We start from the raw sequence: 18,496 nt of genomic DNA, 5'->3' as shown, positions 1-18,496 counted from the left end.
AGTGCAGAGCCTGACACAGGGCTTGATTCCACGACCGTGGGATCATGACCTGAGCAGAAATCAAGAGTTGGATGCTCAACCGACTGAGCCACCCAGGCACCCCAGTGTAAATTTTTATAATCCTTTAAATAGAATTAGAAATAAATTTTAGAAATAAATTTCCAAAGGCATGATGTCAAACATGTAAAATTTAAATATGTCAAATAAATATTAAAACCTAAACACTTTCTTCCTGGTCAACACTTGTTTAAAAATTATTTTGACAGTGTTGTTAATAAAGAATATTAATTAAATCAAGATTAAAAAACAAAACAAAACATTCTCACTTGTGAGTTGTGTGTAGGTGGCTCAGACAGTTAAATGCCAAACTCTTGATTTCAGCTCAGGTCATGATCTCAGGGTCACGAGATAGAACCCTATGTTAGGCTCCATGATGGGTGTGAAGCCTACTTAAGATTCTCTCTCCCTTGAGGCACTGAGTGGCTCAGTAGGTTAAGCATCCCACTCTTGATATCGGCTCAGATCATGATCTCGTGGTTTCGTGAGTTCTTCAAGAGTTTGAGCCCCTGCGTTGGGCTCTATGCTGACCTCGCAGAGCCTGCCTGGGAGGCTCTCTCTCTCAAAATAAATAAACTTAAAAAAAAAAAAAAAGAATCTCTCCCTCTTCCTTTGCCCCTCCACCACTTGTGTGTACTCTCTGTCTCAAAAAAATGAAATAAAACTATCACTTGTGGGATTCAGGTTAAATCATGCACTATTAAAATAGCAAAAGCCAAGGTTACTGCTCAAGTACACTGCTACCTGTTCACCTTAAAATCTTTTAAAAATAAAATCTGAGTATGGAAGTCAAAATCTGAAGCTTTCAGATAATAACTGTCATTAACCATTTCCACAATTAGATTAAGGCTGGGATCCCAAATGGTTGTTACTTTTAGTGTATAATAAATACAGGATTAAAATAAAGATATATCATTATGATATAATTTTCATAAAGAAGTTACTACCACCACTTGTTTACCATAAATTTGGGAGAAGATTTCCAATACTTTAAGGTATACTTCATTTTTAGACTACTTATAAACTAGATAACTCTCTCTTTTTGCTGTTGTTATAAAACTCCTTGCGGTAACGTTCCTTTTACTTAGATAAAATATTTTTCAGATAGGTAAAGTTAATATAAAATAATGAGCAAGAAGAAGCTAGTTTTAAAAATTTACAATTCTACTGATTAATTATGAAAACATCTGACTTTTAAAAGTAACCCTGAAATTACAGAATGGATCATTTCCACTAAAAGAAACCTAAACACACAAAAAAAACACAAAGTTTATTTAAAAGGAGCAAAAAATGGAAGAACAAATGTGCTATATTTAAAGGTCTTTATATCTTGAAACTGGAACAATGGAAAACATGTTTGAAAGTGCTAATGCAAAATCAGAGGACCTTTTTACCCACCAGTTTTGAGATTCTACGTATCTTTTAAAAATTAGAAATAGCACCGGGGCGCCTGGGTGGCTCAGTCAGTTAAGCGCCTGACTTTCGCTCGGGTCGTGATCTCGTGGTTCATGGGTTGAAGCCCCACATCGGGCTCTGTGCTGACAGCTCGGAGCCTGGAGCCTGCTTTGAATTGATTCTGTGTCTCCCTTTCTCTCTGCCCCTCCCCTGCTCATTCTCTCTCTCTCTCTCTCTCTCTCTCTCTCTCTCTCTCTCTCTCTCTCTCGCTCACAAAGGTGAATAAACATTAAAAAAAAATAGAAATAGCATGTTTCCTATTTTACACATTATATATTATAGTTTGTATTTTATTACAGCAGACTGACCTCATATACCAATGAATTAGTTTATTAATCTAAAGGATAAATAGTCCCACACAAGATTCCTAATTGTTGAGTGAGTACAAATTTGTACTTTCTTGTCTTAAAGTTGTTAGATTTCACAGATTATTCCTGGCATTTCTAGGATTTCATGCATTAATCTGCTTCACCCATCCATATCTTTTCATAATCTTCTAGATAACAATAATGGTAGAGAACATACACGCAGTCCTTATGTACTTACACATGTTAAAAGGCAATCTAGCAGAGTGGTGAAGAGACACTATCTGAATCCAAACACTGCCTCAGCACTTACTAGCCACATGACCCTGGGCAAATTCAGCTTCGCCCAGTATCAGTTTCCTCATCTACAAAACAGGACAAATAGCTGCCTCATGAAGATTAAACAACAATTAAAACTGTTCAGCACAGTGCCTGGCGCATAAGGCCGCACAGGGTCAGCTGCTATTGTTATCACTATGTGTCATGTACTGTGCCAAGTACTTTACATGCCTTATTCCACTTAATTCTCTTTTACAGATGAGGATATTGAGGATCACAGTGGTTCAGCAACTTGCCTTTAAGAGAAAAGCTAATTAGTGCAAGAGCCAATATGCAAACCCAGGTCAACCTCCTTAATCCAAGCCCCGATACCTATGCCAATCTTCCTCAAACTAGGCTCCCTGGATACACTCATGGGGAATTCTTATGTTTTCACTCTGGTGATTCTTATTTTAAGTTATTCTAGAGATAATTTTCAAATGAAAGACATTTTCACAGAGTAGATTTTATTTAAATCATCCAGCTGGGATATGCAAAGCCCTGGTGTTCCCAGGAATATTCTTAGAGGCCTAGAAATTTTTTTTTCCTTACATGTAAAGTTTTTCAAAGTAACACTCAGCTCTCATTCTTCAAGAATGAGGCAAACAGGGACGCCTGGGTGACTCAGTCACTTAAATGTCTGACTTTGGCTCAGGTCACGATCTCACGGTTCGTGAGTTCGAGCCCTGCATTGGGCTCTGTGCTGACAGCTCAGAGCCTGGAGCCTGCTTTGGATTCTGTGTCTCCCTCTCCCTCTGTTCCTCCCCTGCTCACACTCTGTCTCTCTCAAAAATAAACATTAAAGAAAAAAAAAAAAGGAATGAGGGAAACTAATTTTCAAAATCCTTACACCTATTTCATTATAGATATCAAGTTTTGAACCAAGTGGCTACTGTAACTACTTGAAAAAGTAAAAAAAAAAAAAAAAAACCCAAAAACTATGGTACCCTTTTGCAATGCTTCATCTTGGTTTTAAAAAAAAACACACATACATTAAAAAAATAAGTATTAGGGGCGCCTGGGTGATTCAGATGAACGTCCGACTTCGGTTCAGGTCATGATCTCATGGTTCGTGAGTTCAAGCCCCGCGTCGGGCTCTGTGCTGACAGCTCAGAGCCTGCAGCCTGTTTCGGATTTTGTGTCTCCCTCTCTTTCTCTCTCTCTCTGCCCCTCCCTCACTCATGCTCTGTCTGTCTGTCTGTCTCTCTCTCAAAAATAAATATTAAAAAAATATTTTAATAAAAAAATAAGTGTTAAAAAGATATCTATTCCTCTAGTAAACAGGACTAGTATACTTGGCACCAGTCTCTCTCATCTTTAATCCAATTATATAACTACGATAACCTAGGATATTTCCAGTTGAACAACTCAAAAAATAAACTCCCCCAAAACTTATTTTCTCTATACTACTTTTCCCCCAGAAAGATCCCTCTTCAGCATCTCTAATCCACCGATCAATGGTATCAGTATTGTCTCCGTCATCCAGGCTCATAAACTCGGAATAATCTTTGACTCTTCTCCTTTATTCTCTGGATCCAAACAGTCACCAAACATTATATGACCTTTTTCAAATGACAGACCCTATTCCATCCCCACATTATCAGCCTCCTCGGGTGTTTCTCACTCCGTGTGTGCTTATTGTGCCTATCGCCCCACGCCTGCTCTCCAACCTTACCAATCCATTACCTATACCACCACCTGTTTATCCTTCTTTTAAGAAGAACTTGATGTTAGTCCTCTGCTTTAAAACCTCCATGGATTCCCACTGCTCAACCCACAGAATCAAGTCCAAATTTGGAACCTGAACTTTTGACCATTTGAGACTGATCAGCTCACTATGAATTCCACCCCCCTTTTACAAAGTGTGGCACTTATCACCTAATATTAAGTATACTTCTTAACCATTTTCTGCGACTATTTGTGGAGTGGAGGCTTTTGCAAGAATGAGATTTCTTCTGCATCCTTCCCAATACTAAGTATTAAGTTAGGTACTGAATAGGTAAGCAATTACTGAGTTACATGATAAGTTAATCAATGCATATAAATTGGGTATCTGATATGTGATCATCTCAATAAATATTTACTGAGGAATGAACTTGTGCCAAGATACTAATGTGACTTGGGTCTACCAAGCAATTCCCATATGCCAGGCAACAATACTAAAAACTTCACATACATTACCTCACGTAATGCTTAAAGCCACCCTGAGGCAGGTATTATCATCTTCATTTTTAATATGAGGCAACTATCTTCTAGTAAAGTCACAGAGCAGGTATAAGAGAAATGAGATTCAAACTCAGAGCCGAATGTAAAGCCTGTGCCCTTTACCACTGCAGTCAATTCATCCTATAGGAGCTGTAATCTAACTGGCACAACGAACATTCAAAATTACAATACTCTATAATAAATGCTATGAAGGAGGCATTAGATCTTATTTGAGCAGAGTTTGAGTTTACCCAAACACCAGAGTAAAGAAGACAGGAGTCAGAGAAAATATCCAGAGGTGACGCTTTTAAGAATGAACAGCAGTTGGGGCGCCTGGGTGGCTCAGTTGGTTGGGCGGCCGACTTCGGCTCAGGTCATGATCTCGCGGTCCGTGAGTTCGAGCCCCGCGTCGGGCTCTGTGCTGACAGCTCAGAGCCTGGAGCCTGTTTCAGATTCTGTGTCTCCCTCTCTCTGACCCTCCCCCGTTCATGCTCTGTCTCTCTCTGTCTCAAAAATAAATAAACATTAAAAAAAACATTAAAAAAAAAAAGAATGAACAGCAGTTAAGAAAGGAAGAAACAACCTTCCTAAAGAAGGGAATAATGTACAAAGGCACAAAATGTCATGACATGTTCAGTAAACACCAACTAGTATCCAGAAAGTTCTAGTTTTCCAGAAAGTAAAATGTGGTAAGAGAAACTGGTAGGAAATGAAGCTAGCAAAAGCACAGTCAGATCATGAACAGTTTAGCCACAGAATTTAGATTTTATCCAATAAGGAAGGTAAAGCCATTGAGTAATTTTAAGCAAGAGAGTGAATTATTATTGCATTTGTGTTTTAGACATATTGCTCTGGCACTGAAAACAGACTGAAGAGCTACAACATAGAAGCCTGTTAGAAGACTACTTAAACAATTCAGGCAATAGACTAACTTAAGAGCAACAGTGATGGAGAGAAAAAGATTCAAAACATATGTAAGAGGTAGAACTACCGGACTTAGTAATCAACTGGATCGATGTTTGAGGTCTGGCAGGAACATGAAGGAAAGGAAGGACTCTAGGTAAATTCAAAGTTCCTAGCTGAGTAGACGGAAGTGCCATGAACTAAAACAGGGAACAGAATGGGGGAAAGAAGGTGAAAGGAAAGCTGATGAGTACATACAGTGGGTACTTCTGGAACATCCAGGAAAAAAAAAAAACTGTCCAATAAACAAACAGTTAAGTCTAGAACTCAGGAGAGAACATTTAAGGTAAATATATAAAATCAGGAGGTACTACCCGGGCCAGTGGAGGAAAGGGCCTAGGGAAACTGTACCAAAGGATAGGGACAAAGACAAGAGTTCCAGAGACCACCAATATTTAAAACACAGACAGACAGGAGTAAATGAAAACTGGAAGAGAGTAGTGATGCAGAAGTCTGGGAAGGGGAGAGTTTCATGAAGGAGGAGTTATCAGTGTACTGAATGTTTCAAAGAGGCAAAGATAAGAACTTCCAACACCTCTCTTGGATTTGGCAATTGAGTTAACTAATGACTTGAAGCAGAGATTCCAGAGGAATGGATGGTAAACAAAGCTACACTAGACAGGGGCTGAGTCAATGGCAGAGGCAAAAAGATACCAGTCTTTGCTGAGAAGAGAGTACCAGCTAGAGAAGAACAGAGGGTTGAAGAACAACATTTCCAGGGTGGCAGAGATTTTAGCATTTTTATACGATGAGAAAGGGACAAGCGGAGAGCGAGATTCTTAAATTATGCCTCGTACTTAAACTTAGTATAAAGTTACCCATAATACAAGGTTAAGGGAAAAAGACAAGTTGCAGGCTAGGTATAGTATGATATCACTTAAGATAAAATTCAGACTCCTTTCCAAGGCCCTCAAGGCCTTTAGGTCCTTTATGACTGGCCCCTGCCTAGTTCTGACTTCATCATATGCCATTCTCATTCATTATACCCTAGCCACACTGGCCATTCTCTTCTGTTGCTTCAACTTGCCAAGCTGGTTTTTGCCCCAAGAGTCCTGCACTGGCTGTTATTTCTTCCTGGAGTGTTTTGCTCCCTGTCAACAGCTAGTTCCTTCAAGTCATTCAGATTTCAATTCAAACATCACCTCTTTTGAGAGGCCTGCTCACCTGTATGTAATATTACATATCCCTCTACCCCAGGCAAAGTTACTATCATAAACTTGTGTTAGCAATCGTCACTCTCTTAAATTCATATTTACTTGCCCATCTTCCCCCCCAGAATGCTTAAAATAGTGCTTGGCACATAGTAGGCACTCTATTCTTGAATGAAAATGTACACAAACACATATATATATGAATGTAGGTGTTTACATGAAAAGCACTAAGAAAGTTTTGAAAGGCATTATTTGAACTTATTTATACCAGGGGTAAGTGGGAGACTAGAAGGATATATATACCTACTATCTATTCATTTTTTGCTTCATAGATCCCTATCCAAATTTTCTAAATCATAAATGTTTCAAAAATCATGTCTTTTATAATTGAAAACAATTTTTAAATAATGACCACATGTACCTAAGATAGTGTATTCTGCATTTCCATTTTCTTTTGCTGGGTTGTCATGATCTAATCTCACTGTAGACTGATCCTTGAATTGTTCTGGTAGGACAGTTCAAAGTTAGAATCTTAAACCTTAGAGCTACAAAGAATTTAGAGATCATCTAATCCAACCCCCTCATTTTACAGATGAGGAAGAAGAGACTCATAGTAATTTAATTAATAAAAGTAATTTAATAAAACTAGGATATTGATAAAAATTTTCAAAGACCAAATGATTAAGAACTATTTAAAAGGCTAATAATCTATTACATGTTGTACACAATTTAAATGACAGCTAATAAAAGCTTACTAAAGCTTATTCTCATATATAACCTACAATCTTCCGGTGAAATTATTACTCAAAGTAAAAGTATTTCCTCAAGCACACTATTTGACCAATGAACCCTATGGTTAAGCATTGGTTAACCATTATACTCATGACAAAGGACTCAGAACACATAAACATAGGGAGTGAAAATCATTCACCGTTAGGTGTGCAAACTAACTGAATTAGCAGGCATTTCTTTCCACTATATATTATACAGTAAGTCCAATATATAACACATATATAGTACATTTAAGGATTCCCTAACTTTGATTCAAATTTCTGTATCAATGTCTACAGTTTATTTTAGTGGAAGTTAATGAAAATTACATGTTGAATAAGTAAATATACTACTAAATAATATTTGCAGAAACAATTTTGCTTTACATACATACTATAATTTACCAGAAATACAACGAATTTTATCTAAACTTTTGAATAATACCACTTTATGGTTGTTTAATAAACTATCTAATTTGATCCTCTTAACATCACCACAGACAGCAGAAATTATTACACCCATCTAATACAGACCTTGACTAAAGTCATGCGGACCAAGTCCTAGAACCCAGATCCTCTACCTCTTAATCACTGTTGTTTCCATCACCCAAACTACGTGACATTTACCATTCATTAAAACAAAAAACACTTTATAATTTCTTTCCTGTCATACTGGTGAAGGTGAGGGGGCTACTAAAACCCTAGCAGTCCTATCCTTTTCTATTCCATCTGAAATTTTAGTATCTAAGGAAACATTACTCATTCATCTTAACAGATGTGACAGTCACCTTAACTGAGAATTGTGCTCATCAGTAATTCTTTATGAAATCCTACCAATATTCAATTATTTTCTCAATCCTAATAACAGTGCTCTCTTATTTAGAAAGCTCTCTACAAACAGTATCCAAAGTAGTGCTAAGAATACGGGCTTTACAGTTGAAAACAAAATCTGAAGGGCGCCTGGGTGGCTCAGTCAGTTAAGCATCCAACTCTTGATTGCAGCTCAGGTCATGATCTCGCGTTTTACGGGTTTGAGCCCCGTGTCAGGCTCTGGGCTGACGGTGCAGAGAATCCCTGCTTGGGATTCTCTCTCTTTCTCTCTGCCCCTCCCATGCATGCTCTCTCTCCCTCAAAATACATAAATTAACTTAAAAAAATAAATAAAATTTATTTTTAAAAAAAACTGAAGCCAAACCTTAGTACTATCACTCACTAGCTAGTCAGTCATTTCTTCCTTGCCTCACTGTCCTCATCTATAAAATCTGCATCTGTGATGTGTTGGGAAGATCAATTAGATAATATGTATAAAGTACTCAGAAAAAGGCCAGGTCATACAGTTAGCTATTAGAGAAACAGAAACAAACAGGTACTGCTGATAATGTCATTTAATTTATATGCACTCCATTACTTTAACTTCTAATATGACCTATTTCTTTTTCTCCCAAATTATCTGAGACAGGAGACAATATATTACTCTTGCTCCCAGGGAACCAGTTAAAATGAGTGCTGGGTTTCAGTCCTCTTCTAACCCCTCTAATGAAGCAATATAGTAATAATCTGTTATTTGATGATCTTAGAAATGGCTATACACAAATCAAAGGTTACACTATTCTGACTCCTACTCTTTTTAAATCCGCTAACTGCATCATTCACTATTTTGAAACAAACAAAAAAAAACAATCGCAAGCCTGATTTTATAAATACCAATAATGATAAAGTGACTTCAAGTTGGATGAAAGGGACAGATTTCAGGAGGAGTGGGAGGGGGGCCCTAACATTAAGAAATTATATATTCAGCAGTCCATCGCACACTACATTTACTTTTCCCTCTTTTAATCTGCGTAGGCATCATTCTAATCAACATTAGCATCATTTTAGGATTAGGAAAGGGAAGCTCAAACTCGGGCTCGCTCCCCCTGGCTCAAGGTGCTGTAACCACTCTAACCTACAGGAGGGCTCTGGCTCAATTCAAGGCCTTTCTTATAATCTCTGCCAGGACAGCTCTCCTGTCCCCCTACAATGCTGTCTCCTCCTACTTCAGGTCTCACCTCACATAGTAGCTACCCTCCCTATCTCTAAATAGCATGTATCAATTACTCCATCCTTATTTCCTTCACAGAACACAAAATGATCTGTATTTATCTTCTTGTGTTGAAGAACAGATACTCTGACTTATCACTGCTGTGTTTAAGTGCTCAGCATAGATGATGCTGGCTTAATGAATGAATGAACACACCATACCTGCCTACAGTCCTTTAGCAAGTAAACGGCAGGGCCTAGAAACCAATAACGGAAAAATCTCATGGCCAACTCCAGCCCTGCCCTACCACCACTTTTTTCACTGGTGGGAAGGGGCATGCTCTGGGCTCAGCAATCAACTTAGAGTTGTCTTCCTACTTTCTATATTCATTCACTTTAAAGAAATTATAGAACTACCTAGATGTATAACTTCATACTACAAAGTATTTAACTGGAATTTCAGGAGATCTTACGTTACCTTGTAGAATCACAACTCAATTTGAAAAATCATCTCAAATGATTTGTGACATTTATGCATTTATGATGTCCCGTAACAATCAAAATACTTCAAAACTGTTCATTGGCATCTGCACACATAATTATCTAAGGCTAAAAGAGAATTTATGACCCACACATAAATGCATTTTGCTGACAAGCTGGCAATATTTCGTTTTACGAGAGGTGTTGAATTTCCCACTACATTATACAGAAAAATTGTAAAACCAGTCGTGGGATTCTCGTTCTGATCATGGTAACGTCCTTTCTTAGAGATGACACAAATGCACTCGATCTGCCGCGTGTCACTATTAATACATGTTCTTAAAGGCAGAAGTCACCTCGTGTAAAATGCCCAAGGCGGTGAGGGCAGACCACTAGCAACACCCCCTTTGTGACCTTACCCACAGGGTTTAATACTTACTGCTGAGTCCTCCATCCTCGGATACTCCTGTCCCTCTCATTCCTAGGTAAGTCAGTCCCAGTATTAGGAAAAATAAGCAGGCAGCAGTTAAGAGAAACATCGACAAGTAGTGGGCACTGAAACCCCCTGTAGGGGACACCTCCTCCCGTTTAAACTGCTGGAGAAGTTCCTCCTCGGGTTCGGAAAGCTTCGGTTTGTTGTATGCGTTTTTCAGGTAGGTGTGATTGGAGCCCGTATGATTGGAGTGATTGATCCTGAGTGAACTGGAGGCAGCCACCGCTGCACCGGGAGGGACGCTGTTGGAAAAAATCCTGGGGGAGTCCACACTGAAGGCCCCGCCGCCGATATGATTATTGGTTTTAAGGAGGGAGCCTGTGGACGAATCCAAGGTTGAGTCCATGTCGGTCAGTGGCGGGGGCAGGAGAGGGGCCAGTTTCTTAGCGGTGACACGGTACCTAGGAATGGGGCTAGAGTCCAGGGGATCACACCCTCCTCCCTGCTCCGCCGCCGCCGCCGACTCTTCGAGGTTTCGGCTCCTGTCTAGACTCCCCGCAGCCGCCGCCCTGTCATTCATCGGGATTCCTCCCCCTCCCTGAACTGAGGTCTCCAGCCGGCCGCCGGCCGATTTAGCAGTCAGCGAAGAGAGAGGCTTACTATGGCTCCGTCTGGGCCGATGCCGGGAAAGGGAGTCGTCCTTTAATACCTGTCTGCTGGAGGCCACGTCGTCGTCCTCCTCTTCCTCCGAGTCCGAATAGTTCTCCCGGCAGCTGTAAGGGAGAAGCCGGCTGCCATTCACCGTCCGGCTCGCCCACAGCGGCTCCTCGGCCTCTGGGTCCCTGTCCTCTCCGTCTTCCCCCTCCTCCTCCTCGTCCTCCGCAGCTGCATCTCTCGCCGACGGGGTCTGCAACTCCGGAGCCGCCGGCCGCCGGGCCCCCCACCACGAGTGGGGCTTCCTTCTCTCGGCCGAGTTGCTGTTAGTCACCTCGCTGGCGGCCAGGGGCGCCGACGGCGGTTTGAGCCCGCGGTACTGGAGCGAAGCCCGGTCTTTCCTCCCGCCGCCGCCGCCGCCGCCGCCGCCGCCGGCCTGGTCCCGGGGACTGGCCTCCACGTCCGACTCGTCCGAGCTGAAGCCCAGCAGCACTTTGCTGCCAGCCGTGGGGGCGGCCGAGGCGCCCCCGGGCCCTCCCACGGGGCTCTCCGGGCCAGAGGCCGAGATTCGGCCCAGACCCCCAGGAGTCCGCAAGTAGGAGAGGTCGCCAGAGACCGGCCGGCCCCCCAGCCCCGCGGCCGCCGCCGGCGCTCCCGCCGCGGCGACCGCGGCAGCAGCCGTGTTATTGTTATTACTGTTCCGCGTCTTGTTGCCGCGGCCCCCGGACCGGTGCTGCTGCTGCTCTTCCTCTCGAAGCTTCTTCAGCTTCTTGAGGTAGACCGGGCGGGTGCTCTCCGTCACTGGGCCAGGAGACAGGCCGTAACGGCGGAGCTGAGAGAAAAGCTCCTCATCCGAGAGCTGCTGAGGCGCCGAAGCCGCTGCCGCCGCCATTTTCTCTCCAGGGTGTTTTACAAGCTCCGCGCTACCGGAAGTGACGCGCCGCCCTAGACCCTGAACTAGACCGGGCTGCGTCGCCCTCCCAGCGCCACGGACGCCTCGGCCAATGGGAGGCGCGGGAGGAGCTCACCTGAGCGGGAAAGGGCCACCTGAGCGGCGCGCGGCTCCCCCGGCGGAGAGTTTTTCTACTCCCTCACCTTGGGGTGCCGGTGCATTCTCCTTCTCCTTTCTGTCGCTTTCTCCTGCAGTTCTCTGTCCTGCCGTTCCTAGTGCCTTTCCCGGGAACCGCCTTTGCCTAACCACACCTTGACCTCTTCCCAGGTTCCTGTCACCGGGCAATAGTAATTAAAATCTGCCTTAAAGTTCAACACATTGGTTTTCTTCCCATCCAGTCCCTGCTCCCGCGGGGAACCTAGACAGACTAAAGGAAATCCTTATGGCCAGACTACGTTGGCAGTTTCCCTGACTCTGGTTTCTTTTCACTTTGTCTTTCCGCTTGACTTAAAAAGAAAAAAAAAAAAATGAGTTCTTTCGCTGCTCTTTTTGAGAAGCCTCTCTTCTATTACAAAGAAAAGATACAGAGTAAACCAGTCCCAATACAACTTTCTGCAAGAATAATGGCTATCCATTCTTTTTATTGTTATTATTAATTCTTTAGTTGGTTGTAAAGTGTCTTTTTCCCCCCCTTTAAAATCTGGTAACCTCGATAGGTGGTCATTTTTGTATTTGAAAGAATCTATCATTTGCTTCATTTTGTGACTTATAAAAAGGACAACACGCCATCTTTCTTCCCTCTTAGTATCTTTCCAACCTGTAGTTATTAATTGTTAATGATTATTTTATGTATTTGTTTTGTAAATGATATCATTTATTTATTATCTTATTCCTTTGAACAGTAAGCTCCATTATTGCTTCTGTTATTAGAAACTTCATTCCTATCGTGCTTGATACTAGAAGTTCGATAAACATTTGTTGAACTAATTAATGAATTGCAAAACTAGGATAGTATGAGATGGATATTTTAACATGGAAATAGTGGCAAATGGGGAGAAGAAACCTGAACACAAACCCCCCAAAAACCAAAAACAATAAGACCTGGGTACACAACCTCCTCATTTACCCAGTAGATGATGAATCCCAGACAGGTGAAGTTTGCCCAGTTTGATAAAGATCACTTCCCTTTTCCTCAACCCCTGGCAGCTACCCAGCAGCACCCAACACAATATCTGGCAAACTAGTAATTTTTTTGTCAAATGGGTTATTTTACCCTGTTATACACATCTGAACAGAAAAATGTGTTAGTCACAAGCATAGATACTAGCTTTTCAACGTTTCAAATCCCACAGCAGAATCACACTCAGTAACCTGAAGTTTTGACTTCTCTTACCAAAGCTTGCTATCTTCTTTAAAAAAAAAATTTTTTTTATATGAAGGGGCACTTCCTTGTTCTTTATTAGAGAACTTTAAAATTTACAAATGTTTCTGAATCTATGACTGTTAAGCACTTATAAGAGTGTTAGTCACAGTAAATTTTATGAACTATGATGGTAATGACCCAGAATTTATTACCATAATTGGGTGAAAAGTCAAATGATTACAAACTTACAGACTAATGTGTCCGTATAGCATAGCAGTTAAGCTGGGAGCTTTGGAGTTAAACAAAACTGAATATGAACCCAGCTCTGTCTCTTACTTTTATTCTTAGTTCAACATTTGTTCCATACTCTACTGGAATCATAAAAGTCTGTTGGTTTGGCTTCTGATTTTCATGCACCTTTATATATCATCCTGTGAGGATTGTCAGAATATTTATATTTCTACCTGTGACTTTGGGCAAGTTGTTTAATTTTTCTGAGCCTTAGTTTCTGTGTAAACAAAAGAGGGATGATAAATATGTCTCCGAAGACTCTTTTAAGGATTAAATGAGAATATGTCTGCATAATGCGTAGCACCACACCTGAGCATACAATGTACACTCAATAAATGTTAGCCAATAATGTAAAGTCAAGCATTGTGTGTGTTTGCTAGTGTGGCTCCTAAGAACACCGTGCAACAGTAATTAAAGAAAATGCCACTGCACAGACAAATAGAAATGGTGAAACTTTCCCCAGCGCATTTAATAATCACATTAATAGTTAATGAAGAGGAAAGGCTTTGGCAACCATGGTCCTTGGTCATGTCAGCCCCTGTCAAACCATGTCAGCAAGGTTTGGAATGAACTAGGAACCAAACATTTCAAGTCTAAGTTATGTGACTTAGGGCACATCTTAGGCTCTCAGAAACTCCATTTATTATTTTCTAAAATGTTCATAATATTGTCTGCCCTCCTTGGCACATAATCAACATTCAATGAGTATTGGTTGAAACTGATGAATAAATACTGTATGTGGAGTATCTTGTTTACATGTTGGGCATTATAGCCAGATAGTCAAAACAATGAAAACTACAATCCATATAAACTTTACATATGCACGGTTTCATGTAGCCTACGAGAAATCTTACCTTCATGAAGATACTGAGAGCATGATTTTTTGCATAAAATATTTGGGGTCATGATTACCCCTTGTTTGGGTGTTTGAGCAGACTCAAACTTTCCCAGGAGAAACTTTACTACCTCAGGCACTGCCACTTCTCACTTTGAACATTCTCCTTATCTACCAGAAGATCTTACTTTCCAGATCGGCTAACTTTGAAAGCACGAAACTAAATTGACAAACTGCACCCATATACTTTACAGAGAATGCAACCTCAAACTAACTCCTGCTCTATAGTTTCCCAAAATTTGACTAGGGGAAATATTTATGATAGATTGCAGAAGGATACACCATCCATTTCTTCTTCTAGATGTTTTAAATTTTATCTCTATCTTAAGCCTGCTCATCAGAGACCCAGTGTCACTGGAGCCACATTACTAATAATACACCCTGCCTGGTTTCCAGTAAAATACCTTCTACCATGTTTCCTTTCATAGTTGTGACATCAGCTTATATTAAAGGTTCTAAAGAGTATGAAATCGGACATTACAATCAGATAAAGATAATGCTGAGGGTTTGTTTCCTTAAAGAATGTCCTTTCTGGTCTTAGTATTTAGAAATACTTACACTAGGCGCACCTAGGTGGCTCAGCTGGTTGAGCATCCGACTCTTGAATTTGGCTCAGGTCATGATACCAGGGTCGTGGGATCGAGCTCTGCTGAGATCAGACTCTGAGAGAGATTCTGAGATCTCTCTCTCTCTCTCTCTCTCTGCCCCTCATCCCCTCCTCACCACTCACACACACTCTCTCTCTCTAAAAAGAAAAAAAAGAGGAAGGAAGGAATACTTTCACTTTTGCAGACAACTCATTTATTTGTGCTTTGGTTTTGTTTTATCTTTTATTGAGGTGAAATTCACATAAACAAAATTAAGCATTTAAGGGGCGCCTGGGTGGCTCAGTCAGTTAAGCATCTGACTTCAGCTTAGGTCATGATCTAGAGGTTTGTGGGTTCGAGCCCCCCATTGGGCTCTGTGCTGACAGCTCAGAGCCTGGAAACTGCCTCAGATTCTGTGTTTCTCTCTCTCTCTCTCTTTCTCTCTCTCTCTCAAAAGTAAATAAACCTGACTGACTCAGTCAGTAGAACACGTGAGTCTTGATCTCAGGGTTGTAAGATCTAGCCCCATGTTAGGTGTAGAGATTACTCAAAAATAAAATCTTTACGAAAATAAAAAATAAAAGTATATAATTAGTAGCACTTAGTATATTTACAATGTTGTGCAAATGTCTACAATTTTTTTTGTCACTCCCAAAGAAAACCTTTAAGCAAGCATTTCCTATTTCTCCCTCTTTTCAGTTCCTGGCAACCACTAATCCGCTTTCTGTCTCTATGGATTTAACTCTTCTGAATATTTCATATGAGTAGAATTATACAACATGTGACTTTTTGTGTCTGACCACTTAACATAATGTTTTTGTGATTCATCCAGGATGTACCATGTATCAGTACTTCATTTCCTTTTATGGTTGAAAAAGGTTTCATTGCTTGGATGTACCACATGTTGGATATCTCTTCATCCATTGATAGACATTCTGGTTGTTTCCACCTTTTGGTTATTGTGAACCACACTGCTATGAATATTGGTATATCTGTTTGAATACTTGTTTTCAGTTATTGTGGGTATGTGTCTAGAAATTTCAGATCAGATGGTGATTCATGTTCAGTTTTTTGAGGAGTCACGAAACTACTGATTTGTTTTTAATCCTACGGACAAACACTGTTGTTGTAATGACTTGAGCCATGTTTTTTCTCTTTGGGACAACAGCAAGGAAGTTCAGACTCAATTTTGTGGCCCAGCCCTAGCAATTGTGTAGGGCTCCATAGCACATGTTTTCTGAATTAATTCCATTGCTGACTCTCTCTAAATTTCCTAACTTTATATTTGTGTGCCTCATTTTTTAAATGATTTTAATTTTGTTTTATCTTCCTATTATGATATGCATGTTTAGCTGCCTTTCAATTATTTGGGGAATACCATACAATTCCTCTGACAATCCAAGGGATAAGTTTCATTAGTTTTCATCTTTTACAGATAAAGAAACCATGGTTAGAAAAGTTACTTGATTCCAGCCTCAAAGAGTCAGATGGAAAACTGAGACCCATAATTTTAGAGTCCAAAGCCCATGTTCTTTCCACTACAACATACCATCTCTTGAATACCTGTCTTAAATCATACAGTAATATATGTGTATGTATATATGTAATCATACAGCAATATAATACATAAAAATAAACTTAGTTCCCTGTATTTTTATGCACTTTAACAAGGAAGAAGTCTATAATAGGGTGAGGAAAAGGACAAAAGCTTTTATAATTAACCTATGTCTTAGCTTTGTTGCCACATGCAGCAACTGGAAAGAAAACTCAGAAATAAAAAACTGATTATATCACTTAGCTTTTCAGCAGATCAAAGAAGTAACACAATATTATAATGATGTTATCACTTAACTTCTCTTAAAGTGCCCCAAGGATGTGTTCACAAGTTTTGATCTACAAAGTTCCTGATGTTTATTTTTTCTTTTTAATTGCTCAACTTTTATTCAACACTAACACTGCTTCTAAGGAAGATGCCAGAATAAACAGGCTGAAAATACAACATGGCATTGAGAAATGTTGGACAACGTTCTTATCCTATGTTACTGTGAGAATTAGCCAAGAAAGTTTTCTAGCAAGAGCATCTATTTTATTTTTCTGCGTATAACTCAAACGGATGAAAAATGATCACACGATCTGAGTCAACAATATGTATGTATGACTGGTAATTAGATTCTATTTTATGCAAGAAAGTGAACTTGCTAAGTGAACTTAGCTTATAGCTAAGTCCTATACTGGAAGTCATGGAGAGCGTTTCACATTAACGCATAATGGACAAGAGTCTCAAAGTTCGGAGATTTGAGTTTTATTCCTAGTTCTGCAATTCATTAATTGTAGTAATAGTTTACATTTTTATATTGCCTCCAGTCCACAAAACCATTTCATCATCTCACTGTCTTTACATCAACTCTAATAGGCAAGCATTATTATCCCAGTTCTGTAGATGAGAAAACTAAGGCTCAAGTAAATTTGATCATTTGTCCTTTATGAGAGCTACTAAGGACTGAAATCCCAAATCAACCCTAGGTTGTCTGGACCTAAGTTCACTGTTCTTTCTAGTCCATGATGATGCCTCACATGAGCAGATTCTATCCCAAAGAATGAGTCATTTAACCTTTTTTCTTTTAGTTTCTTCATCTTTAAAATGAGGAACTAAGAATACTAGACCATTAAGATCTCTTACAAATCCAAAACTTTCTAAAAGCACTTTCTTATGGTATATATTACTATACTTTTTATTATACTTATTTATTTTTTAAAGCCTATTTATTTATTTTGAGAGAAAGAGAGAGAATGTGAGTGGGGGAGGGACAGAGAGAGAGGGAGAGAGAGAGTCCCAAGTGGTCTCTGCCCTGTCAGCTCAGGGCTTGAACTCACAAACCATGAGATCATGACCTGAATGGAAATCAAGAGTTGGAGGCTCAACCAACTGAGCCAACCAGGTGTCCCTTTATCAAGCTTATTTATACAGTTGCTTTATTTCTCCCTCTATGTGCTTTGAGATACAGGTCTGTTTCTGATTGAAATTGGCACCCATTATTGTTGAATGTATTGAATGAATAATAAAGTAACGCCACATGTCACAAGAGAGCATTAGGAAGATTTCAAGGTAACGCACAAAGAAGTACATTAAGGATAGGACTCCTGTAGGGTTATTTAGAAATAGAAGGGGAAACGCATGAAGTTTAAGGAATATACCTGCAAAGGGGCTCGTGGCCCAGGCTGTTCTAGAGATTTGGTTTCCTTAAGCAGCAAAAGGCATTTTAATACTGATGTTTTCCTGCCCCACATCATAGGAGCAATGGGTCTGAACGTAGAGAACAAAGGGATCTGACCACATCAGCTTATGATTACCCATTCTTTTCAAAACAACCCTTTCCTTAAATGTGGCTTTATTTGTTATAAGAGAACTTTGTATGAAACAGGAATAGAGAATCATCAGGTTTGTTCAAACTTGGGTTGACATAGCCTTTGATGTTTCTTATCTATTCTTCCCAGAACCTTAAGCACGGACAGAGGGGAGAACAGGGGGAGAGTGCTACTGTTAGTTTTTGTTGATGGTATAGAAAGCTTCCTCTTCCATCGCTCATGGCTGAGACTTGCTCCTGACCTCTGACGTTGCCTCCAAGCGAGAACATTTTCTGCCCATCCACACAAAAGG

The 18,496-nt window shown here is 40.2% G+C and overlaps 1 protein-coding gene across 2 annotated transcripts in view; it reads right to left on the bottom strand.

Moving 5' to 3' along the window:
- Positions 1-11,726, bottom strand: part of LEMD3 (LEM domain containing 3) — a 69,930-nt gene extending 58,204 nt beyond the window's left edge. For both annotated transcript variants that reach the window (XR_006220038.1, XM_007099185.3), the window contains exon 1: positions 10,163-11,726. Coding sequence is in view for 1 of the 2 variants with exons in the window: in XM_007099185.3 (XP_007099247.2) it covers positions 10,163-11,702 (1,540 nt within the window). In the remaining variant the exon portion in view is untranslated. The remainder of the gene's footprint in view (positions 1-10,162) is intronic.
- Positions 11,727-18,496: the final 6,770 nt, after the last annotated feature.

This window comes from Panthera tigris, chromosome B4 (genome assembly GCF_018350195.1).
Source record: "Panthera tigris isolate Pti1 chromosome B4, P.tigris_Pti1_mat1.1, whole genome shotgun sequence".
In the NCBI taxonomy this organism is placed as follows: Eukaryota; Metazoa; Chordata; class Mammalia; order Carnivora; family Felidae; genus Panthera; species Panthera tigris.
Note: the sequence above shows the minus strand (reverse complement) of the source record. Positions and strands in the feature narration are given on the sequence as shown.